This window comes from Rhodamnia argentea, chromosome 6 (genome assembly GCF_020921035.1).
Source record: "Rhodamnia argentea isolate NSW1041297 chromosome 6, ASM2092103v1, whole genome shotgun sequence".
NCBI lineage: Eukaryota > Viridiplantae > Streptophyta > Magnoliopsida > Myrtales > Myrtaceae > Rhodamnia > Rhodamnia argentea.
Window position 1 is genome coordinate 996,758 of NC_063155.1, and position 19,306 is coordinate 1,016,063.

The window sequence follows — 19,306 nt, forward strand, 5'->3', positions numbered from 1 at the left end:
GAGATGTTTGCGTCTATTTCTTTTCTTAATAACATGTATTTAAAAAAGAATACTAGAAATTTGTTTAGGTTCATGAACCTATTCACTCCTCCATGTGATTGTACGTTTATATCACGGCCCAAGAGTTTGTTCAACCAAGATGGGCCGTGACATGGTGCACGAGCTAATCCATGAGTTAAACAGAATGATGTTGGGCAGCCCAAACCGACCCGACCCGCTCGAGCATGATCCAAGCGAGTTGGGTACGCGAATAGACGTGACTCTTGAGCTGGGGTGTCCAGATTCATCCGCGAGCCAGGCGTACGTGAGTCCCGAGTCGTGCGCGCATGATGTGAGCATTGTGTAGTGTGAGTCAAACTTGAGCAAACAAATAGAACAAGACAAACTCGGGTAGATCTAGAGTCACCCGCGAGCTATTCCTTCGTGTGTATAAAAAGGGGCTCGCCCCTCACTTGTAAATCACGTGAGAATCAATACAACTCGGAATTCCCTCCACTCTCTCGATTATGTGATCCTTGTGCGAGTATATTGAAAGTGTGTTCGGTTCGGCTCGAAGTACCCAACCCTCGAGCGAGTGTGAGTGTGTGTGTTAGCTGACTTGGGATTCATTCCTAAGCTCGCATGGATCGTGGGAACGCTAGATAAATTCTCAGTCCATGACAAGTGGTATCAGAGCAAGTTCGACCCTTGTTCGGTTCGTTCTTGAATAAAAGTTCGTTCATTGGAAGAAATGGCTAAAGGTGGTGAGAAGGTGGTTGATGCGGTGACCGATTGTGAAGTCCGGACCGATGATGAGCGTGTTGGACGGATCACCGGTCAGCCCTACGAACAACCAACGGTTGCTAGACCCAAGAAGGATCGTGGGAGGTTGTGAGACTTGTTGCGCGACATGGAAATCCAAGTGGGCAAAGTGGAGTTGTCTGCTGCGAAGTCGCAAGACTCGATTGTGGAGCGGACCAACGACTTGAAGGAGCTCGTGGCTGGGAAGGAAGAGCTGCTCACCTTGGTGTGGGAGCTTGAGGCCGGCGTGGGTGTTCTCCAAGGGCAAGTCGGGGGTGCTCTCAACGACTCGGAGGATCTCCTAAAGAAAAACGAATCCTTAGAGGCCGTGGTAGCGGCTGTTCGTGCGGAACTTAAGGAGCTGCAAGCTAAGTGAACCAAGTTGCGTGCTGAGTCGGCCAAGCTTAAAGCCAAGATGGCTGCTCTTGAAGCTGGGCGTATGGACGGGGTTAGTCCCGCACCGCCAAGGGTAGATGTACCTCAACCCAAAGAGTTCAAGGGATCGAGGACAGCTAAGGATGTGGATAACTTCCTTTGGTACTTGAATCGATACTTCGAGGCCAATGGAATTCCGGATGATGTTGTGCGGGTGAACACGGCCGCTATGTACTTGGGCGAGAACGCGCTGCTGTGGTGGCGTACCAGGATCAATGATAGGGCTATTGGGCCAAGTGACACGCGAGAGACCTTCACCGGGGAGTTTCGGAAGCGGTTCTTCCCCGCCTATGCGGAGGAGGAGGCCCGAGGCGAGTTGCAACACCTTGAGCAGAGGGGTATGGTTCGGGAATACATGAGAAAGTTTTCGGAGCTAAAGCTTCAAATCCCCTCGATGAACGACATGGAGGCCTACTATCGGTTCACCGGTGGCCTTAAACCGTAGGGGAAAGAACGAGCTAAAACGGCGGAATGCGGGGGACCTCGCTTCGACGTTGACGGTGGCTGATTCGCTCGAAGAGTTCAAAGCCCCGGAGAAGTAGCACGTTCGGTCCACCGGCATTAAGGGAACAAGTGGGAGAGATCGCAACAAGCATATCCGCCACACTAGTGGGAAACATTCCACGACCCACACCCGGAATGATGCCGGCTCGAGCCATGGAGGACAAAAGTGAAGTGCACCTGTATCTTACGAGTGCTTCTTTTGCCGGGGTCCTCATAAAGTTCGAGATTGTCCTAAGGCTCGGAAGATCTTGGCTACCATAAAGGCCGACGAGGAAGAAAAGGAAACAACGAAGGTGGGATAGTTAAGGATCATCAACGCCATTCGGTACAAAAAGGCGAACAGGTCTAAGGGGATGATGTTCACGAACGTGATGGTTGCGGGCACCACGATGAGCGCCCTTGTCAACACTGATGCCTCCGATCTCTTCATATCGAAGGAGGCCGCAAAGAAACTCGGGTTGCAAGTCGAAAAGCGAAAGAGGTGGCTGAAGACGGTCAACTCAAACAAAGTCCCTACTCCAAGCTTAGTTCGAGATGTGGAGATTGTTGTGGGACAATGGAAGGGAAAGGAAACCATCAATGTAGCCCCTCTCAATGATTACGACTTCATCATCGAGCTGGGTTTAGGGATCGAGTGAATAGAGTGGTCGTCCCCTCCATGAGCTGTCTATGTATCTTAGATCCCGGAGCTCGGTGTGTGGTTCCGTTGAATCGTGAGCCGGAACAAAATCGAAAGATAATCTCAGCCATGCAACTCTCTCGAGGAACTCAGAAAGGCGAAGAGACCTATGTGGCTATCTTGAAGATCGATGACCCCGTGATTGCTGGGGTTGAGAACCCATCGGAAGTAGTGCAAGCCCTTGAGGTGTTTAAGGACGCGATGCCCCCCGAGTTGCCCAAGAAGTTGCCGCCGAAGAGGGAGGTGGGCCATGGCGCCATATCGCATGGCACCATATCGTATGGCACCACCGGAGTTGGAGGAGATGAGGAAACAGCTCAAGGATCTCCTCGACGTTGCTTATATACGGCCTTCCAAGGCCCCGTATGGCGCCCCGGTCTTATTCCAAAAGAATCACGATGGCTCCTTTCGGATGTGCATCGATTTTCGAGCATTAAACAAGCTCACGATAAAAAACAAGTACCCTATACCGCTCATTGTGGATTTGTTCGACCAGCTCGGGAGCGCGCAGTGGTTCATGAAGTTGGATTTGCGATTGGGGTATTACTAGGTTCGGATCGCTGAAGGTGACAAACCAAAGACGGCTTGTGTGACTCGGTATGGCTCATACGAATTTCTCGTGATGCCTTTCGGGCTAACCAATGCCCCAGCAACGTTCTACACCCTCATGAACAAGGTACTATAACCACTCCTTGATGGGTTTGTTGTTATATATTTGGATGTTATTGTTGTCTATAGCCGGACGCTCGAGGAGCATGTTGAGCATCTAGAACAGGTGTTCCGAGTCCCGAGGGACAATGAGCTATATGTGAAGAAAGAAAAGTGTGCTTTCACACAACCGGAGGTGCCGTTCCACGGCCACATAGTTGGAGGTAGACGAGTGCGTATGGACCCGACGAAGATTCAAGCTATCACGGAGTGGGAGCCACCGACAAAACTAACGGAGTTGAGATCGTTTCTCGAATTGGCAAACTACTATCGTCGATTCATCGGGGACTACTAGGATATCACGGCCCCCCTCACGGATACGCTCAAGAAGGGAAGAACATGGAAGTGGTTGGATCAAAGCCAAGAGGCATTCAATCGCTTGAAGCTATTGATGATGGAGGAACCAGTGCTGGTGCTACCCGATTTTGACAAACCCTATGAGGTGGAGTCTGATGCCTCGGATTTTGCCATAGGAGGCGTCTTGATTCAAGATGGACATCCGGTGGCCTTTGAGTCATGACAATTAAACAACACAGAGTGGCGGTACACCGTCCAAGAGAGAGAAATGATCGCAGTGGTACATTGTCTCCGTACGTGGAGGCATTATCTTTTGGGCTCTCGGTTCGTCGTAAGGACGAACAACATTGCCACGAGCTATTTTCAAACCCGGAAGAAGCTCAACCCAAAACAAGCTCGGTGGCAAGATTTCTTGGCGGAGTTCGACTTCGTGTTGAAGTACAAACCCAGGTAGACAAACTCGGTAGCTGATGCCTTGAGTCAAAAAGGCGAGCTGGCCACGATGAGTCGGCCGGAGTGTCCGCTGATTGAAAGAATCAAAGAGGGGTTACAGCACGACCCATCGGCAAGGATGCTCCTCGACTATGTTCGAGAGGGTAAGACCCGGACGTTCTGGAATGAGGACAATCTCCTCTACGTGCCATCCTTTGGGAAGTTGTGAAGGGAGATCTTGTGAGAATGCCATGATTCTAAGTGGGCGGGCCATCCCGGAATCCGCCGCACCATGGCACTCGTAGACGATCAATATTTTTGGCCCCATTTGCGTGGTGATGTAGAAGCCTATGTAAAAACTTGCCTCATATGTCAGCAAGACAAGCTAGAGCAGAAGTCTCCCGAGGGGCCCCTTGAGCCGCTGCAAATTCCGAAGAGACCCGGAGCGAGTGACTCGATGGACTTTATCATGGGGTTACCCAAGTTCGAAGGATGTCAAACATTGATGGTCGTCGTTGATCGGTTTTCCAAGTATGCAACGTTCGTACTAGTCTCGGACGATTGCTCGGCGGAGGAGGCAGCCAAGTTATTCCTAAAGCACGTTGTCAAGCATTGCGGCGTGCCACGAACGATCATAAGCAATCGGGACCCTCGGTTCACGGGTCGATTCCGGACGGAGCTCTTCAAATTGCTCGGCTCCGAGCTGGATTTTTCCACCAGTCTCCACCCATAGACCGACGGCCAAACCGAGCGGGTGAATGTGCTCCTCGAAGTCTACTTGCGACACTACGTGAGTGCGACCCAACAAGATTGGGCCAAGCCGATCGATGTTGCTCGGTTCTCATACAACTTACAACAGAGTGAGTTGACAAGGAAAAGTCCATTTGAGATCGTGAACAACCGCTTACTCTAAATGCGGTTGCGATGAGCTATCGGGATAGTAGTTCGGTGGCCCTTTGATGCGCGGTGGATTGGCAAGAGGAGGCCGACCTGGCTCGTACTTGCCTTCACAAGGCGACAAAGCGAATGAAGAAATGGGCCAATAAGAAGCGTCGGCATGTGGAATTCCGGATCGGGGACCAAGTCCTTTGCAAGCTACCCCTCCCATACAAAGGGGTGCACAAGGCGTTGCTGCGTCGATACAAAGGGCTGTTCCGTGTGGTGCAGCAGATCGGAAAAGCGGCGTACAAGCCGGAGCTCCTAGTGAAGCTAAAGATTCATCGGATATTCCACGTGAGTATGCTTAAGCCATTCCACTTGGACGAGGAAGAGCTGGAACAGGGGGAATCACAGCGGGAGCCCTTGGGAGCGAAGACGGCGTATGATCGGGATGTCGAGTGCATTTTGACGGATCGAGTTGTAAGGAAATGCTATCGGGAGCCCAATCGAGAATATTTGATCCGGTGGAGAGGTCTTCCGGAGAGCAAGGGTAGCTGGAACCGGAGGAAGCTTTGTGGCAATTCTGAAAACACATCGAGGCCTTCCATGCGGAGAAAGGCGACGAGGAGGACGTCGCCCATTAAAGTGGGGGAGAATATCACGGCCCAAGAGTTTGTTCAACCAAGATGGGCCGTGACATGATGCACAAGCTAATCCATGAGTTAAACAGAATGATGTTGGGGCGGCCCAAACCGACCCGACCCGACCCGCTCAAGCACGATCCAAGCGAGCCGGGTATGCAAACAGACGCGACTCTCGAGTAGGGGTGTCCAGATTCATCCGCGAGCCGGGCGTGCGTAAGTCCCGAGTCGTGCGCGCATGATGTGAGCATCGTGCAGTGTGAGTTAGACCTAAGCAGACAAATAGAACAAGACAAACTCGAGTAGACCAAGAGTCGCCCGCGAGCTGTTCCTTCGTGTGTATAAATAGGGGCTCACCCCTCACTTGTAAATCAACCGAGAATCAATACAACTCAAAATTCCCTCCAGTCTCTCGATCATATGATCCTTGTGCGAGTATATTCAAAGTGTGTTCGGTTCGGTTCGGATTACCCAACCCTCGAGCGAGTGTAAGTGTGTGTGTGTGTTGGGCGACTTGGGATTCATTCCTAAGGCCGCACGGATCGTGGGAACGCTAGATAAATTCTCGGTCCGTGACATTTACGTAGTGTAGATAATTAATCGTTGAAGAAAAAGGTCCAAAAAGTGCATATGCACCCAACCATTTCCAAACAAATTAACAAGTTACTCTCCGATCTCATTCCACAAATAAAGAAGATTCCATTCCGTTAGTATTATATGATTGTCTAAAACGCTATAAATCGCGATGTTCGTTATTATGTATGAACAGAATCGTTTAGGATAAAATGTAAATATAGTTGTACAGAATTATGCGGTCATGTGACCTGGCATAAGCATCATATGCATCTTCTGTCTATATCTATGAATGAATGGAGGAAATGATAAGTTCACCGGGAATGCCATAACATTCTTACGGTGTTCACTTGAGTGCTACATTTTTTTTTTTTTTTCATTCGCTTGAGCGCCGTAAATTTGAAAAATCAACCACATAAGTGTCATCGGCCATTTGCCTCATCGGAAAATTTGACGTGGCACCGCCGTAATCATTTTTTTGAATTTTTTAATGTACACGCAAATTGTCTTATTTTTCATTTATTTTGAAACTTTTCTTTTATTTTTTTTCCCGCTACTCCCTCCCCCCCGGGCGAATGAGGGTCACCGACAACCCTCGCTAGCCACGATCGGAGCGCCCTCGCCGACCGAGGGCAAGTTGGTCGTCGCCCCTAGGTGAGCCGATTGTTGCCGACAAGGGTCACTGATGACCCTCACCATCAAAGGGGGAAAAAGCAACAAAAAATAAAAGAAAAGGAAAAAAATTTCAAAATAATAAAAAAAAAAGATTCAGAAAAAATTAAAAATTAATAAAAATCCACATGTCATTGGAAAATAAATAAAATAATATTAAAAAATCCATGTGGGACGATTTGCCGAAAATGGCACTCAAGTGATCGATTTTATTTCAATTTAGCACTCTAAGTGAACAAAAAAAAAAATGTCATTGCACTCAAGTAAACGTCATACGAAAGTTATAGCACTACTGGTGTACCTACCCCAATGAATGGATAAAAACCTAAAGCTGAGCATGGTAGAAAAGCCTGACTCCATAGAGAAGCAAAATTTGATCATCTCCGACAGAGCTCGTGCATGACTTGTTTAAGTGTCAAGAAGTTATCAACATAGTATTTGAGTGTAGTTGATAAACTTACCTTCCGTTTCTCTCTCTATCAGCCACTCTATACAAATATGTGGCATTCTATACCCAGTACTTTTTTAACAGAGCACAGCTAATCTTCATCATCAGAGTCCTGAACAACTCCATTATTCCTCATCCTCTTGACTGGGGGAAGAGAATTACCTTTCTCACCATCAGAACCAGATCCATCCGCAGACAAACGAGAGCCCGACTCCAGAGACGTCACATTTTCCTCTCCTCCATCTTCATCAGAAGCATCGCATGATTCGTTTTCGTGTACTGCAGAATGAGAACAGCCAGCTTCATGGTCAGGATTGTCTTCTTCACGGACTATACTGGTGGCCTCTATAATTTTGAAATCCCGGGAAGTGCTGCGCTTAGCATGCCTCAGCAAGTTCACTTTAGTCACCTTGCTAAGTCGGATTAAATACTTCTCATAATCTTCTATATGAAAGATCATCTCAGGGATGCAGCGATTTTCCCTTTTGATCTTGCCCACCATTCTCCTTCTATTTGTGTTCTCTTGCTGTTCCTGCATTTTAAGTCGTTACATAAATCACTTGAACACAAAGGAAAACATTCAAAAAGAACAGAAAAAGAAAGCAAATGATGGCTGAAGCCTGAAGATGGAGAGGGTGGCAATACATAGAGCACACACCTTCTGCATTTCTGCCACAAAATTATAGAGTTGACTAGTGAGATGCTTGCAAGTTAATTCAACAAGTTTCTGAAATCTAGTGCTTGGCAGAAGTTGCTTGGATCTTCTAGGGGCAATCTGAAGTTTTGTTATCTGAGCCAATTGCTTGTACAATCTCGTAACCAGTCTGAGAAAATGATCTGCTTGAGGTTCTGCACTCATATATCATGCAAAGAAACAAAGTTAAAAGGTAAAATTGGTACAACTCTCACCCCCCAAATTAATGAGGTGATCCGACCCCAAAAAAATTAATTAAGTGCGATTTTACCTTTCAAAGTCATCAAAGCAAATGATGATAGCACTCTCACTACAGCTTCAGACCTAGAGAACAGATTCTCCTCCAGCGTCAATTTAACATCAAGGGCAAGTTCTCCTTCATTCATTTTATTCCTATTTTGAGAGGAGAGAGAAAGTTCCTTCAGTTTTCTAATGGCCCAATCAACATCACATATGACTGCTTCAACTGATTGCAGAATGCAAATGATTACTGCAATGCTGGTGTATTTGTTGACAACAGGATATGATTCAGACATCTCCACTGGGTCATCGCTTGCTGCCCCTGTAACTTTGCACAACTCTATAGCCACATCTTGAGCAAAGTTCAAATCATCAGGATGCGAGCTTAGTTGGACAGCTAGTAATACCAGACTCCTAGCAACCTTGGAATCTTTGATTCCATTGCTTTTGCAGATCTGTGTAGCCCAGGATCCATGAGAGTTTCTCAGTTGGCAGGGCAACTTGTTAGCAATCGTCAACATAATATCACAAAGGACCTGAAAAGAACATACTTGCATAGCTTAAGAAAACAGTACATGAAATCAGCAAAAGACTTATGAAACAGAGAATTTTCTTTTTACCTCAGCCTCACGAAAGGATGAAATTGCAAAAAGCTCGGATAACAGAGGCTTCAGGATCTTCACAATGAATATCTCAATGTTTTTTATTTTTGGATCATTAATCACGTAGGTTACATTTTCACCAACACCACCACACTCAGTTGTGCAGGCTGACACCAAATCTTCAAGCAGCTGGGCAAAATGAGGGCCCTGCGAATAAATCATCAACATATCCTTAAGGCAGATAAGTGCTTGATGGAAATTCTCTCTTTGACCTTCAATCCTACTTTTGTTCTTTTCATTTGGAACACTCGATTGGACTGACTTAAACAGAAGTATCAGCTTCAGCAATTGGGGTCCTAGAATCTTTATGTCACCATAGATAAAAGTCTTTAAGGGATCGTCCCTCACTAAAACAGGGCACGACCTTACATGACAAAGCAGAATATTCAACACGAAAGATCCGATGTTTGAGCAACTTGTGTTCTTGCTGAAAGATGATTGGCCAAGACTTTGGGAGGCTGCACTAGCATTAGAAAATCCACCATTGTATAACCCAATTGCTGTTTGCAGTAATTGATTGATTGTTGAAGTTGCCAAGAGAGGTATCTGTTCTTGAGTAAAGGTGGTGCAGCCATAATCACTATTGTCCGGAATCTCATTTGTAGTACTTCGCACATTTGCCTTTCTTAGTCCATTACTCTGCCTTGGTTTGCCTATATGTTTCTCCACCAAGTAATGGAATTTAACTAAGTCAATTAGCTCCTTTTCAAGTTCTATCCTTTTATCACCTGTTGCTTTCTCCAATTCAGTAGCTATGGTGTTGAGCACCACCCCTACTATACCCAGTAAGATTATGGCGCAGCTTTTGGTTCTCTCTTTCTCAGAAGACCCTGGGCCCGAGTCAGCTTTCTGACCAAGAATGACTGATCTGACAAGGAAATGAACACAGTTATGAAAATGCAAAATTTCTATTTACGAAGACTCATGCAAGAGGTTTATGTGGAAATGGAAGGAGATGAAATATATTACCTAGACTCTAGAAGTACAAGTAACCCCTTGTGGAGATTTCAAATCAGGGTTGTAGGATTAAAAAATTTCAACTTTAACGAATAAGGGTGTTACAAAGAATGGGGAAACATACCAAATAAAGCTGGAACGGAGATAAATCAATATCTAGGCCTTAGGAAACCAAGAGAAATTGGAAGCATAATCCATAGAAATGAATGTGAGAAAAGACAGCTTACAATAAGTTTGAAGAACTATTAATGATGACTCAAAGCAACCCAGAATCTGACTCCTTGATCTAGTTTAAGATCTCTTAATCTCAGCACTTGAGCGTCACTAAACAGTTACATGTCAGTCACGACCTCTTAAACTCTAGAAGACAAATCAAATATTGAATTAAACAAAGAAACAGAAAAGTCACGTAAGACAAACCCATAAGAACTAACAATTGATTAGCCTGACTAAAACTAAACTTACTCAATGTTCCTGGACCATTAAAAAAAACAAATTTGATCTTGACAAGGGTTTCAATTCGCTAGAAATTTTATAGCATTCTGGTTCTTATTGATCTCAAGATCACTACAAACCGACAGTCTCATGATAGTACAACTGTAGTGCCACTAAGTTATTGAAATGATGGAACCTCAAGTTCAGTACAAATTGTACTGAAATTAAGTGATTGAATTCCATTTTTGGTAAGTGATCTTCATTCACCAAGCTGCAAAATGTAGGAGGACTAGACCTGCTACAAGCCCTAAGTAAGCACCATAAGCTGTCGTTAACATCAGTATGAATGTGAAGGGCTACTCCTACTAGAAGCCCAAGGACAAGCGAATAAACAAAGATATCTCACAATTTGAGTAGAACAATCACCACAAAGGTTGATAATAGTATATCTGAAAATTTTAAATTATACATTTGACTTCGTTCCAAAATTAGAAAGCATTTAGGTCTCTTTTAAGCATATAGGTCTCGTAAATGATACTCATTTTTGCAAAGGCTGATTTAAGGACGCAAAGTCCTCCATATCTGTTAAGTAGCTGAAGCCACTGAGCAGCAAACTGGAAAAAATAGCTCCCAAAGGCATATTTACGTAATGAGGATCTGACCCTCTCAGTCTCCAATCTCACGAGTCCTTTCAACATTTTGATCCCAGTTAGGATTCCAAATTTAAAAGGGAGGATAAACCACACCTCTACCCTTAACAGGGGTCCAACATGTAAAGCTTGCCTGTATATCAATGTGGTAAATTAAGTAGACCTTTAGCAACCCCAAAAACTATGACCACTAAATTTGATCAAGGGCTGCACTCTCATTCTACCAGCAGTAGGTCCATTAATACCAGAACATCATCACGTCCAACACTCACACTATTCGAATATCATAACCTTCATCACCTCAACCACTCCAAACCGCAAACGTCGTTGCAACTCCACTACTGCAAGACTCCATCCTAATCTGACAACACTAACACCAACTGCACCATCACATTCTCCTTCATCACTGCCATTTTTAAAACTCCACCCAGGAATCCAACACATCCAACATTATCACCAACCATCACGATGTTGTCTGGATCCATTTCAATTTCCAATACTATCACTACACTACTGCATGCTACCTTTAATACACCATGAATACTGCCATCCCACAACCTCCATCACCAGTCTCTCCATCTATCCAATTCCATCACATGTTTGGCAAAACAAAGATCCATCACCATGATCATTACCAGAACATCACCATGACCAACATCATTGCCTCAACCCCACCACCACACTATTATCTCGTATCGTGTAGGTGATGGTAAATTTGTGGTCCATGACGAAAACAATGGAAACGTCAAACCAACAGCAGACATACCAACAATAGAGTGGCCGAGGTGGTACCAGTGCCAATGGTGGCAATGCTGGCATGTTGACGCGGTGGGAGAGAGGTAGAGTACAGGAGGTGGTGATGGTGGAACTTAAAGTGGAGTAACAGTAGTTGTTGCAATGGCCATGAAGAGATGGAGATGCAATGGTGGTTGTGATGATAATTATTACTGTACTGGATGACATGGAGGTGCATTAACAACCAAGGTACTGGACTTGGAAGTGGAGGCGGTGGTGTAGTGCCGGTGGTGGTATAGGTGGTAATGGTGGGACCATGTGATGGTGATGACTAATGACACCATCTCCTATCCATTATAAACTGCAGCAAAAAAGCACTTAATCCAAGTGAATTGATCGAGTGGGGGTCAGCAGGGTTTAGTTTAAGGATGATTGATTATGGATCATGTATGATCCATTTCCCATAAAGCAGAAAATATGAGTCGGAAAGGTTATTTAGGTGAGCCCTGCATGCAATCCGCACTTCCAGCTCTAAACCATCCATTTGCCACCTCCAATCAAAGGCACCTAAGAATTTAAAGCTCCTCGAATCCTCCTAAGATGTTTATTGAAACTTTTACAAGATCTACCTTGCTTCATGCAAGCTCCAAACACCGAAACAATCCAACAGTAAAGAGCTTACCAACCTTCCAATTTTTCAGCTCTTAAAAGCTTGCGGATCTTCAGTAATGCTGTGGAGAATGAATCCCACGACAATCTTCTTCCAACCTGCAGTAACTTCATTAATTAACATCTCCATTGTTGACATTGCTGTCATACTCTTAGCAGCTCCATTCATCAGTAAAAATACCTCATCTTGCGAAAGGGAAAACCCAAAACATGTCCATGAAGTATCTGAAGAATTTTCAGATTGTCCATGTGGTTGAAGGAGAAGAATCCATGATACACAAGATAGTAGACCATCCAGAGGCTCTTCAATGACAACTTTACCATTCTCCAAGCCAATACAAGAGGTTAATTCAAGTTGACCATCAGCATCCTGCAAAAAGTGTTTAGTATATGAGAGAGAGAGAGAGAGCACATTATGACAGATTAGCAAGAATTTGAATTAAAAAAGATGGGAGCTCAACAAGGATTAGGAACATTGCATGGTGAGGATAACTGCATAAGAATTTGAACTAAAATAGATGCATTCTAGTAGAAAGGGGAATGATGCTCTTCAAAAGTTGAATAAAGCTTTTAAAGTCCAGTTACGGTTAGAAAGATTCTCATATCATTACATGATAGATTCTGAAAAATCATCCATTTATAGCATAAAGGATTGATGGAAATGCCTCTGCCAACAGCATCATAAACTATGTCATGAACACAGAATAGTCATAAGCACCATAATAAAATCAAGGTTCGAGTAGGTACAGGTTCCAATTAGATAGGAACTCCACAAATTGTGCCATGCACCATTTGTTACCAAAACTAATAGGTGAAGTTTTACTAGCCATAGAATCAGTCCACCACAAAAGGCAAAATCAAGCTTCACTGAAAAGGCCAAATAACTAAAGCTTGGTGCCACTTCTGCAGCATAATTTGTTCGAGGAAATATATTGCTTAACTCCTAAAAATTTTCCTTAAGCAACTTTACAAATTCATGCAAACCAAGAAGCTACTTCTAGGAAGGGTATGCATCAGTGCATTTTCAACAGATTTTGCGGGCTAAAGATTGCAAAGAATCATGAAACTCAACAAAGTAGTTCAATCGAACAGGTTTGACTCTGAGACTTTCCGAACTATACTTAGGCCCACAATTTAAGAAAACGTAATTCACATTCTGAGAAAAATTAGATACTGATACCTCTTTATAAAAACGTAGGAAATGAGGCAAGAGAAGATCAAGGACTGGCCTAGCAATTGATGGGTCCACTAGGACAAGCTTTACAAGTCCAGAGTACATGACTCTTTTTACTTTTGCCTGAGCACAGCAATCCAACTTTAGTTAAAGTGTAGTCAAAGGACAAATGAACCAGAAAATAAAGTAAATAACTTTCAAAAAACCAAAGAAGATTATTTCAAAAGCCATCACCTGCTGATAAAGGCATCTCTGGAGCAAACCAATCAGCTCTTGGTAGAGAGTTCCACCCATACAGCTGAACACCTCAGCTTGCTGGCTGCAACTGGCTTGGCTTGACGAATCTTGAAATGGAAGACTGTCATTAGATTGTTTATCTACCAAGATGAGATCAAAAATGGCATTTGTTGCTGCAAGAAGGATTGTATCTTCTCGTCTAAACATGGCTTTGCGAATGACTAAAATTATATAATCCTGCAACAGAGAAGCATATATTTTCAGCACTTATTATTGGAAAACAATGCGTAGCTTATCAAAGAAAATTTATAAATTTGCAATGGGACCTAAACGCGGTTGTACATCAATGAGATGTTCAATATTTTGAGAAACCGCGAATTGATGTGGAGAAAATAGTATGATCATCAACCATTGCTCAGGTCAGCCTAACAATGGTGTCAGTTCTTAACGTCCTTTTGATCTTAATCCATATTTATGACACTTCTCTCCTTTCTCAGGAATGATCTTCAAACAAAATTTCACGAAAAATCTCTCCTGCTTTCTCAAGACAACAAAAGCACAATATTCCAAAGAGAAACATGGCAGTATCGCATACCAGAATATCTCTACTGATTTTGATCAGTGGCAACAGTGAAGCAACAAGACAAGATGCAACCTTGCCATCCATATAAGTAAAATAATCTAACAACTCCTTCAGCCGAGACACATGCTCCTTGATAGCGTACGGATAATTCCGAATCAGGTGACCAAGCAGTCTGAAAATGAAAATTTTTAATCACCATTCCAGAAAATTTAGAGATAGCTATCACTATTTTGTGGCCGTTACCTAACAATTGACAGACTCTGCTCAGGCTTCATGGAAAGGATCCGGACTTTGCTTTGCTCAATTATCTAATAAATAAAAGAATTGGTTTCCATTAATTTTAGTCAAACTACTATGAAAATATGTGGCATCATGAACATCATTATAACGATACAGGAAATATTCAGTCACAAGCAAGTGCACCTGTACTCATTCAGCACATTTGACGCAAGACTATATCAAACAAATCAAGCATAACAACAATAAATATGAGACTCAAAAAAAAAAAAAATTTAACAGCAATTGAACTACATGACAATTAAACATAATGAGACAGACAGTCCTCTTTTCTTGGACTATGAACAATTTGCTAAGCTTTGTGCATCCCAAAAAAATGCTCAAGCAAATGTAAATCCATTGCTCTTGGATCTAACAAGCACCTAAAAGAGTATAGCTCAACGGCAATTAGTACCTAACCAACATCAGCAGATTACAGATGTTGGAGGGAACAAGGATATCAGTACCTCTGCTTCATGAAATTATGATGACAACCTCAGGAAAATATATGTATATTGCCATGTGCCAACACATGAGTAGGAAAACAACTCTCAAAAAGTACAGATATTACGAATTGACACAAGGGAAAGAACAAACAAATCGGGAAAGGAGAAGGGCCAGTTCTCTAATGTGCTGCACCATATTCTTGTTTTTTTGGTTGAAATCATAGATAGAATTTAGGACTACGCAACGGAAATCATCTGCACCATCCTTGCAGAAGATTAAAGACTCAAAATATCTCCAGGCTGCACAACTGAGGATATTATTCATGAGTACGTATTGTCTGCTAATACAAACTATAAATTAGGTAAGCCAATCCATGGTTTTTCTTGCATGCTGCACATAAAACCAATTGCCTCCACCAGACCAAACATAATTCAAGTGCTGCAGTGAAGAGACAAATCAGCGTTTACTAAACAAGGTATACATAATACTTCTACGTCCACAATTATCCGCTTATGACAAAGCCTTCTTGCATAGGAGACCTATGCACGTGGAGAAAGTTATGGATGCCTAAGCATAAACTACATTTACTGTGCATTGAATATGTAAAAGGTAAGCTTTGCATGTGTAGTCTTTTGTTGAGTACTACCAACTTGATCTGAAATCTAAATAGTTAGATAAAGGTATCTTTTTTCATTTAAATACCATATCACTCCCGCACAGACTTAGGTTGGGATTCTACCTATTACTAAAGCTAAAGACTCCGTTTCACTATGGAGCCAAGATGTTACGTTGACCAAGCCACTACCTACGAGCCGCCGGCTCATTCTTTCTACAAGCAAGTGGTCCAGTCTTAGTAGTCTCCTCCAACTTCTTGGGAGCTTATCCGTGTCCTGCTCCATTTCACTCCCTGACAGGATTTCTTTTCACCCGTCCCACATGGTACTACTTCACTGTTGATGACCCATGATTATGTAGCCTTGCAATGTGGTTATGCTATGACGGCAAGTGAGGGGCCTAGGTAGATTTCAACACAGAACTTCGCTTACAATGATAGTGTATAAAATTTTGTGGAACCAATGCCAACTTGATCTAAAAGCTTAAGCTATTAGATGAATGCTTATTTTAATATTCAAACGTCAAAACGACTATTTAATTTCTTTTAATGCGTGAAATGACTATACTTTCCTCAAGTTGAGGATCATGAAAAGTGTTGTTAGCGCTAGGTTTGGCTTTGAATTTCCAGCCAAAAGAAGAAAACTAACTTAAATTTTAAAAAATGGTGAAAGGATGTAAGATGACCTAAATAATGTAGTTCATATGATTCAAGAATGGAGGTGTTCAACATTTGAAAAAGGAACTGTTTTCGAACTCTACAAGTTCAAGAAAAAGCCAAATGTTAAAAGTAAAAGTCATACCCTGATACTTGTTTATTTATCAGTGGTGAAACAGAGTCCTAAAGGCACTGGTTAAGCTACACATATACAGTTGTCTCGTGACGTTGAAGACCAGTAACGTGCAATAGTTTCCGACAAGAGTATACACCTGGCAACAAACTTACTATCTAGATTTTCAAAGCATATTCAATGTAATTTAACAAGTTCCCTAAGGGCAGTTACTAAAAGTCCTATATGTATAGATAGATGGAGATATATGGAGAGGAAGAGAGTGCATTTGAGAGAGAGAGCCCTAGGTGCACATACTAAAAATCCTGTACATACAGATAGATAGACATATGTGGGGACAGGTGAGAGCGAGATGCATCAATGAATAAGAATTTGCATTGTATCACTAATTTAGCCTAATCATAAAGCTAAAGTTTCCAGCATGCGTTGTGACACTAGTCTGCATAACACAACTTCCATCCAAATCCCGAAGAGGTTCTCATGCCAAACCCTATTAGGCTGACCAACACAGCAAAACCATACAAGTCCATTTTGAGAACTTCCAGTAGAGTAACAATGCAAAAAATATACATATATATGCACCTACATTATGCTGTAGAGTAATGCTAGGACACTGAGCCCGATTTACTAAATTGATAAATAAACTATTATGGCAAACTTTTATTGAATGTTGAGTACTGGCCACTTCTTTAAAGGCCAGTATGCAATCTGCCAAATCATGCAGCATATCAATCTAGGATCCTAGTCTTAGTATACATAGCACCACACGGAGGTTTATCATCCATGATATTTCGAAATATTTAAGGTTATCAATTTATATGATTAAACCAACCTCACTCCTGGCCATGTCATGAGCTTCAAATAAATTTTTCAGCATTTGTATGGCAAACTCCTCAATACATGACGAACCATCAGAGTAGCAAAATTTCTTGTGATTTCCCGGTTGCACCGACTCTAGTAAAAGGAAAGCAAGTTGCAAAAAGCTTGGCACCATATGCTCCCCACCATAGTTAGTCTCGTTTACCTTGATGACAGAGGTAAATTGTGTCATGTTTCCATGAAAAAGTAATAAGCACCATGGCCACTATAAACTGAGTTAAGATATAACAAGAGGAGAAGAAATTACTGCTCTGGTAACAGCCTTCTCCACTAATTTGAACCTTTGAAAAAATTCCTCTCCCATGTCATGCTGGAGCCATTTGCAATCTCTGAAAATGAATAGGTTCGAAATATAAAATGGGAGAGGAATAGAACTTACTACAAGGAAGAGCACTAGTTCTGTAGCACTCCAAGCGACCACATAGAGGGAACTAGGTGGCCCTTGAATATAGAGAATTAGCAATAATCACGTTTCTGGGAGACACTGAAGGCAACTACAGTTGCTGCAATTGAAGAAAACAAATACAGTGGACGCACAGTGTATAGACGTCCCTCTGGCAGCCTACAGTTTAGGTTCGAGACTATACCAGCAAGATTAAAATCCTAGCTGTATTTACCTAGGAAACTAAAGAGTAACGAAAAGTAGGATGCAAATTCTGACCAGACTTCAAGTCATGTTTAGAGCCATTAATCTGATTTTAGATACTTATATATAGTTGTTGTCATTGCTAGAAAACAACTACAGTTGCTGCAAGTGAAGAAAACAAATACAGTGGATGCACAATGTACAGACATCCCTCTAGCAGCCTCTAATGGTTTAGCTTCATAATTAAATCAACAAGATTAACATCCTATCTCTAATTAACAATTGAAAACTAAAGAATAAAGAAAAATAGGATATGAAAACAAATTAGAATTTCCACTCATGACTATCAGCCATTAACCTCATTTTGGATACTTATAGATGTTGTCATTGCCAGACAATGCATTCAAGGACAAGAAAGATTAGATGTCTCTAGCCTATGCTTTCACAACATGTAACCCTCTGCAACAGAATCTAGACAGGTGCAAAAGTTTAGCTAGGCCTTACGCTGCGAACTTGTAATCCCCATATGAAGTGAGAATTGCCTTTTTAAGGATCTCCAGAGCACTCTCGCTGAACCTCTTGATTCTAGCAAGGGATAGCATGACAGCCACAGAAAAATGATTAAGAGCCTGACTATCAGATTTAATTAGCCCCATAACCTCTTTTCCAAGGGAAAAATCCTGCTTCACAGCAAAATTCATGTGAAGCAACACAGTCCCTTCAACTTGCCTAAATATTGAAGCCCCCTTCTTCGGCTCCATCTCCGACCCGAAAAAAGTCACCAACCCTTCAACCACCTCCCTTTTGCAGAACCCTTTTGATGCCAAAACCAACAAGTGATAGACCAGTGAGGGCAGATCCTGCAAGTCCAAGTCCCCCATTCCTTCGAACACCTTCTCCAAAAACTCCATCCCTCTCCCCTTATCCAGAAAGACAAACTCCCTGACTAATGAAACCAATTTCAACAACAACCCTTTAGACCAAACAGAGTCCACTACTCGATCAATCACAGTGTTCACAAAATCCCCCCCTCGTTCGACTTCATTCGAATTGCGAATGAGGTCAATGCACCTGGGCAAAAGGTCGAGCAGCTGTGCATCGTCCAACGAGACCAATTTCGGAAAACTGGAGAGGACCGATTCCACCACGGATTGGACGTCGTTGATTTCTAAGACATTAAGGAGAGTACAGAAGAACTGGAGAGTCTTGAGCGAGTTCGCGTCGTGCGGGAATCGGCAAGAAACAAACAAGTCGATGTAGGAGAGGAGCAAGGAGGAGAGGAGAGGGGAGAGACTAGGGCTTTGCGGGGAGAGGGAAATGAGGGAGAGGAGAGAGAGAGTGTACTCGGAGACGGCGAGGGAGGGGTTCAGAGAGTCGGTGGCGCGTGACTTGAGGTGAGAAACGAGAGTCGAGTGGAAGCGCGGAGAAGAGAGTTGCGGAGGGAGAGGAGAGGAGGAGGATGTTTGCTGGAGGCGATGGAGGTTTTGCGCGATGCGGATGATGTCGGTGTCCGTCAACGGCGGCTGTTCTCCGGCGGCGGCGGCGGCCATTGAAGTGGCAGCTTCTCCTTCTGAGCTGTTGTCTGTACTATGAACGGGAGGGAGGGAAGTGATCAGCCTGAGAGGCTGTTC

General features: G+C 43.2%; 1 protein-coding gene across 1 annotated transcript; it reads right to left on the reverse strand.

The window, feature by feature from the left end:
- Positions 1–6,914: 6,914 nt before the first annotated feature.
- Positions 6,915–19,306, reverse strand: LOC115726793 (Fanconi anemia group I protein). The gene is made up of 13 exons (XM_048281019.1): positions 18,180–19,306; positions 17,337–17,418; positions 17,043–17,234; positions 14,328–14,392; positions 14,097–14,256; positions 13,499–13,738; positions 13,271–13,387; positions 12,272–12,460; positions 12,108–12,189; positions 8,603–9,507; positions 8,014–8,518; positions 7,707–7,897; positions 6,915–7,580 (listed from the first exon to the last, which is right to left on the reverse strand). Exons 1-13 carry the CDS (start codon positions 19,223–19,225, stop codon positions 7,140–7,142), a joined length of 4,215 nt encoding a protein of 1,404 aa, XP_048136976.1. The 5' UTR covers positions 19,226–19,306; the 3' UTR covers positions 6,915–7,139.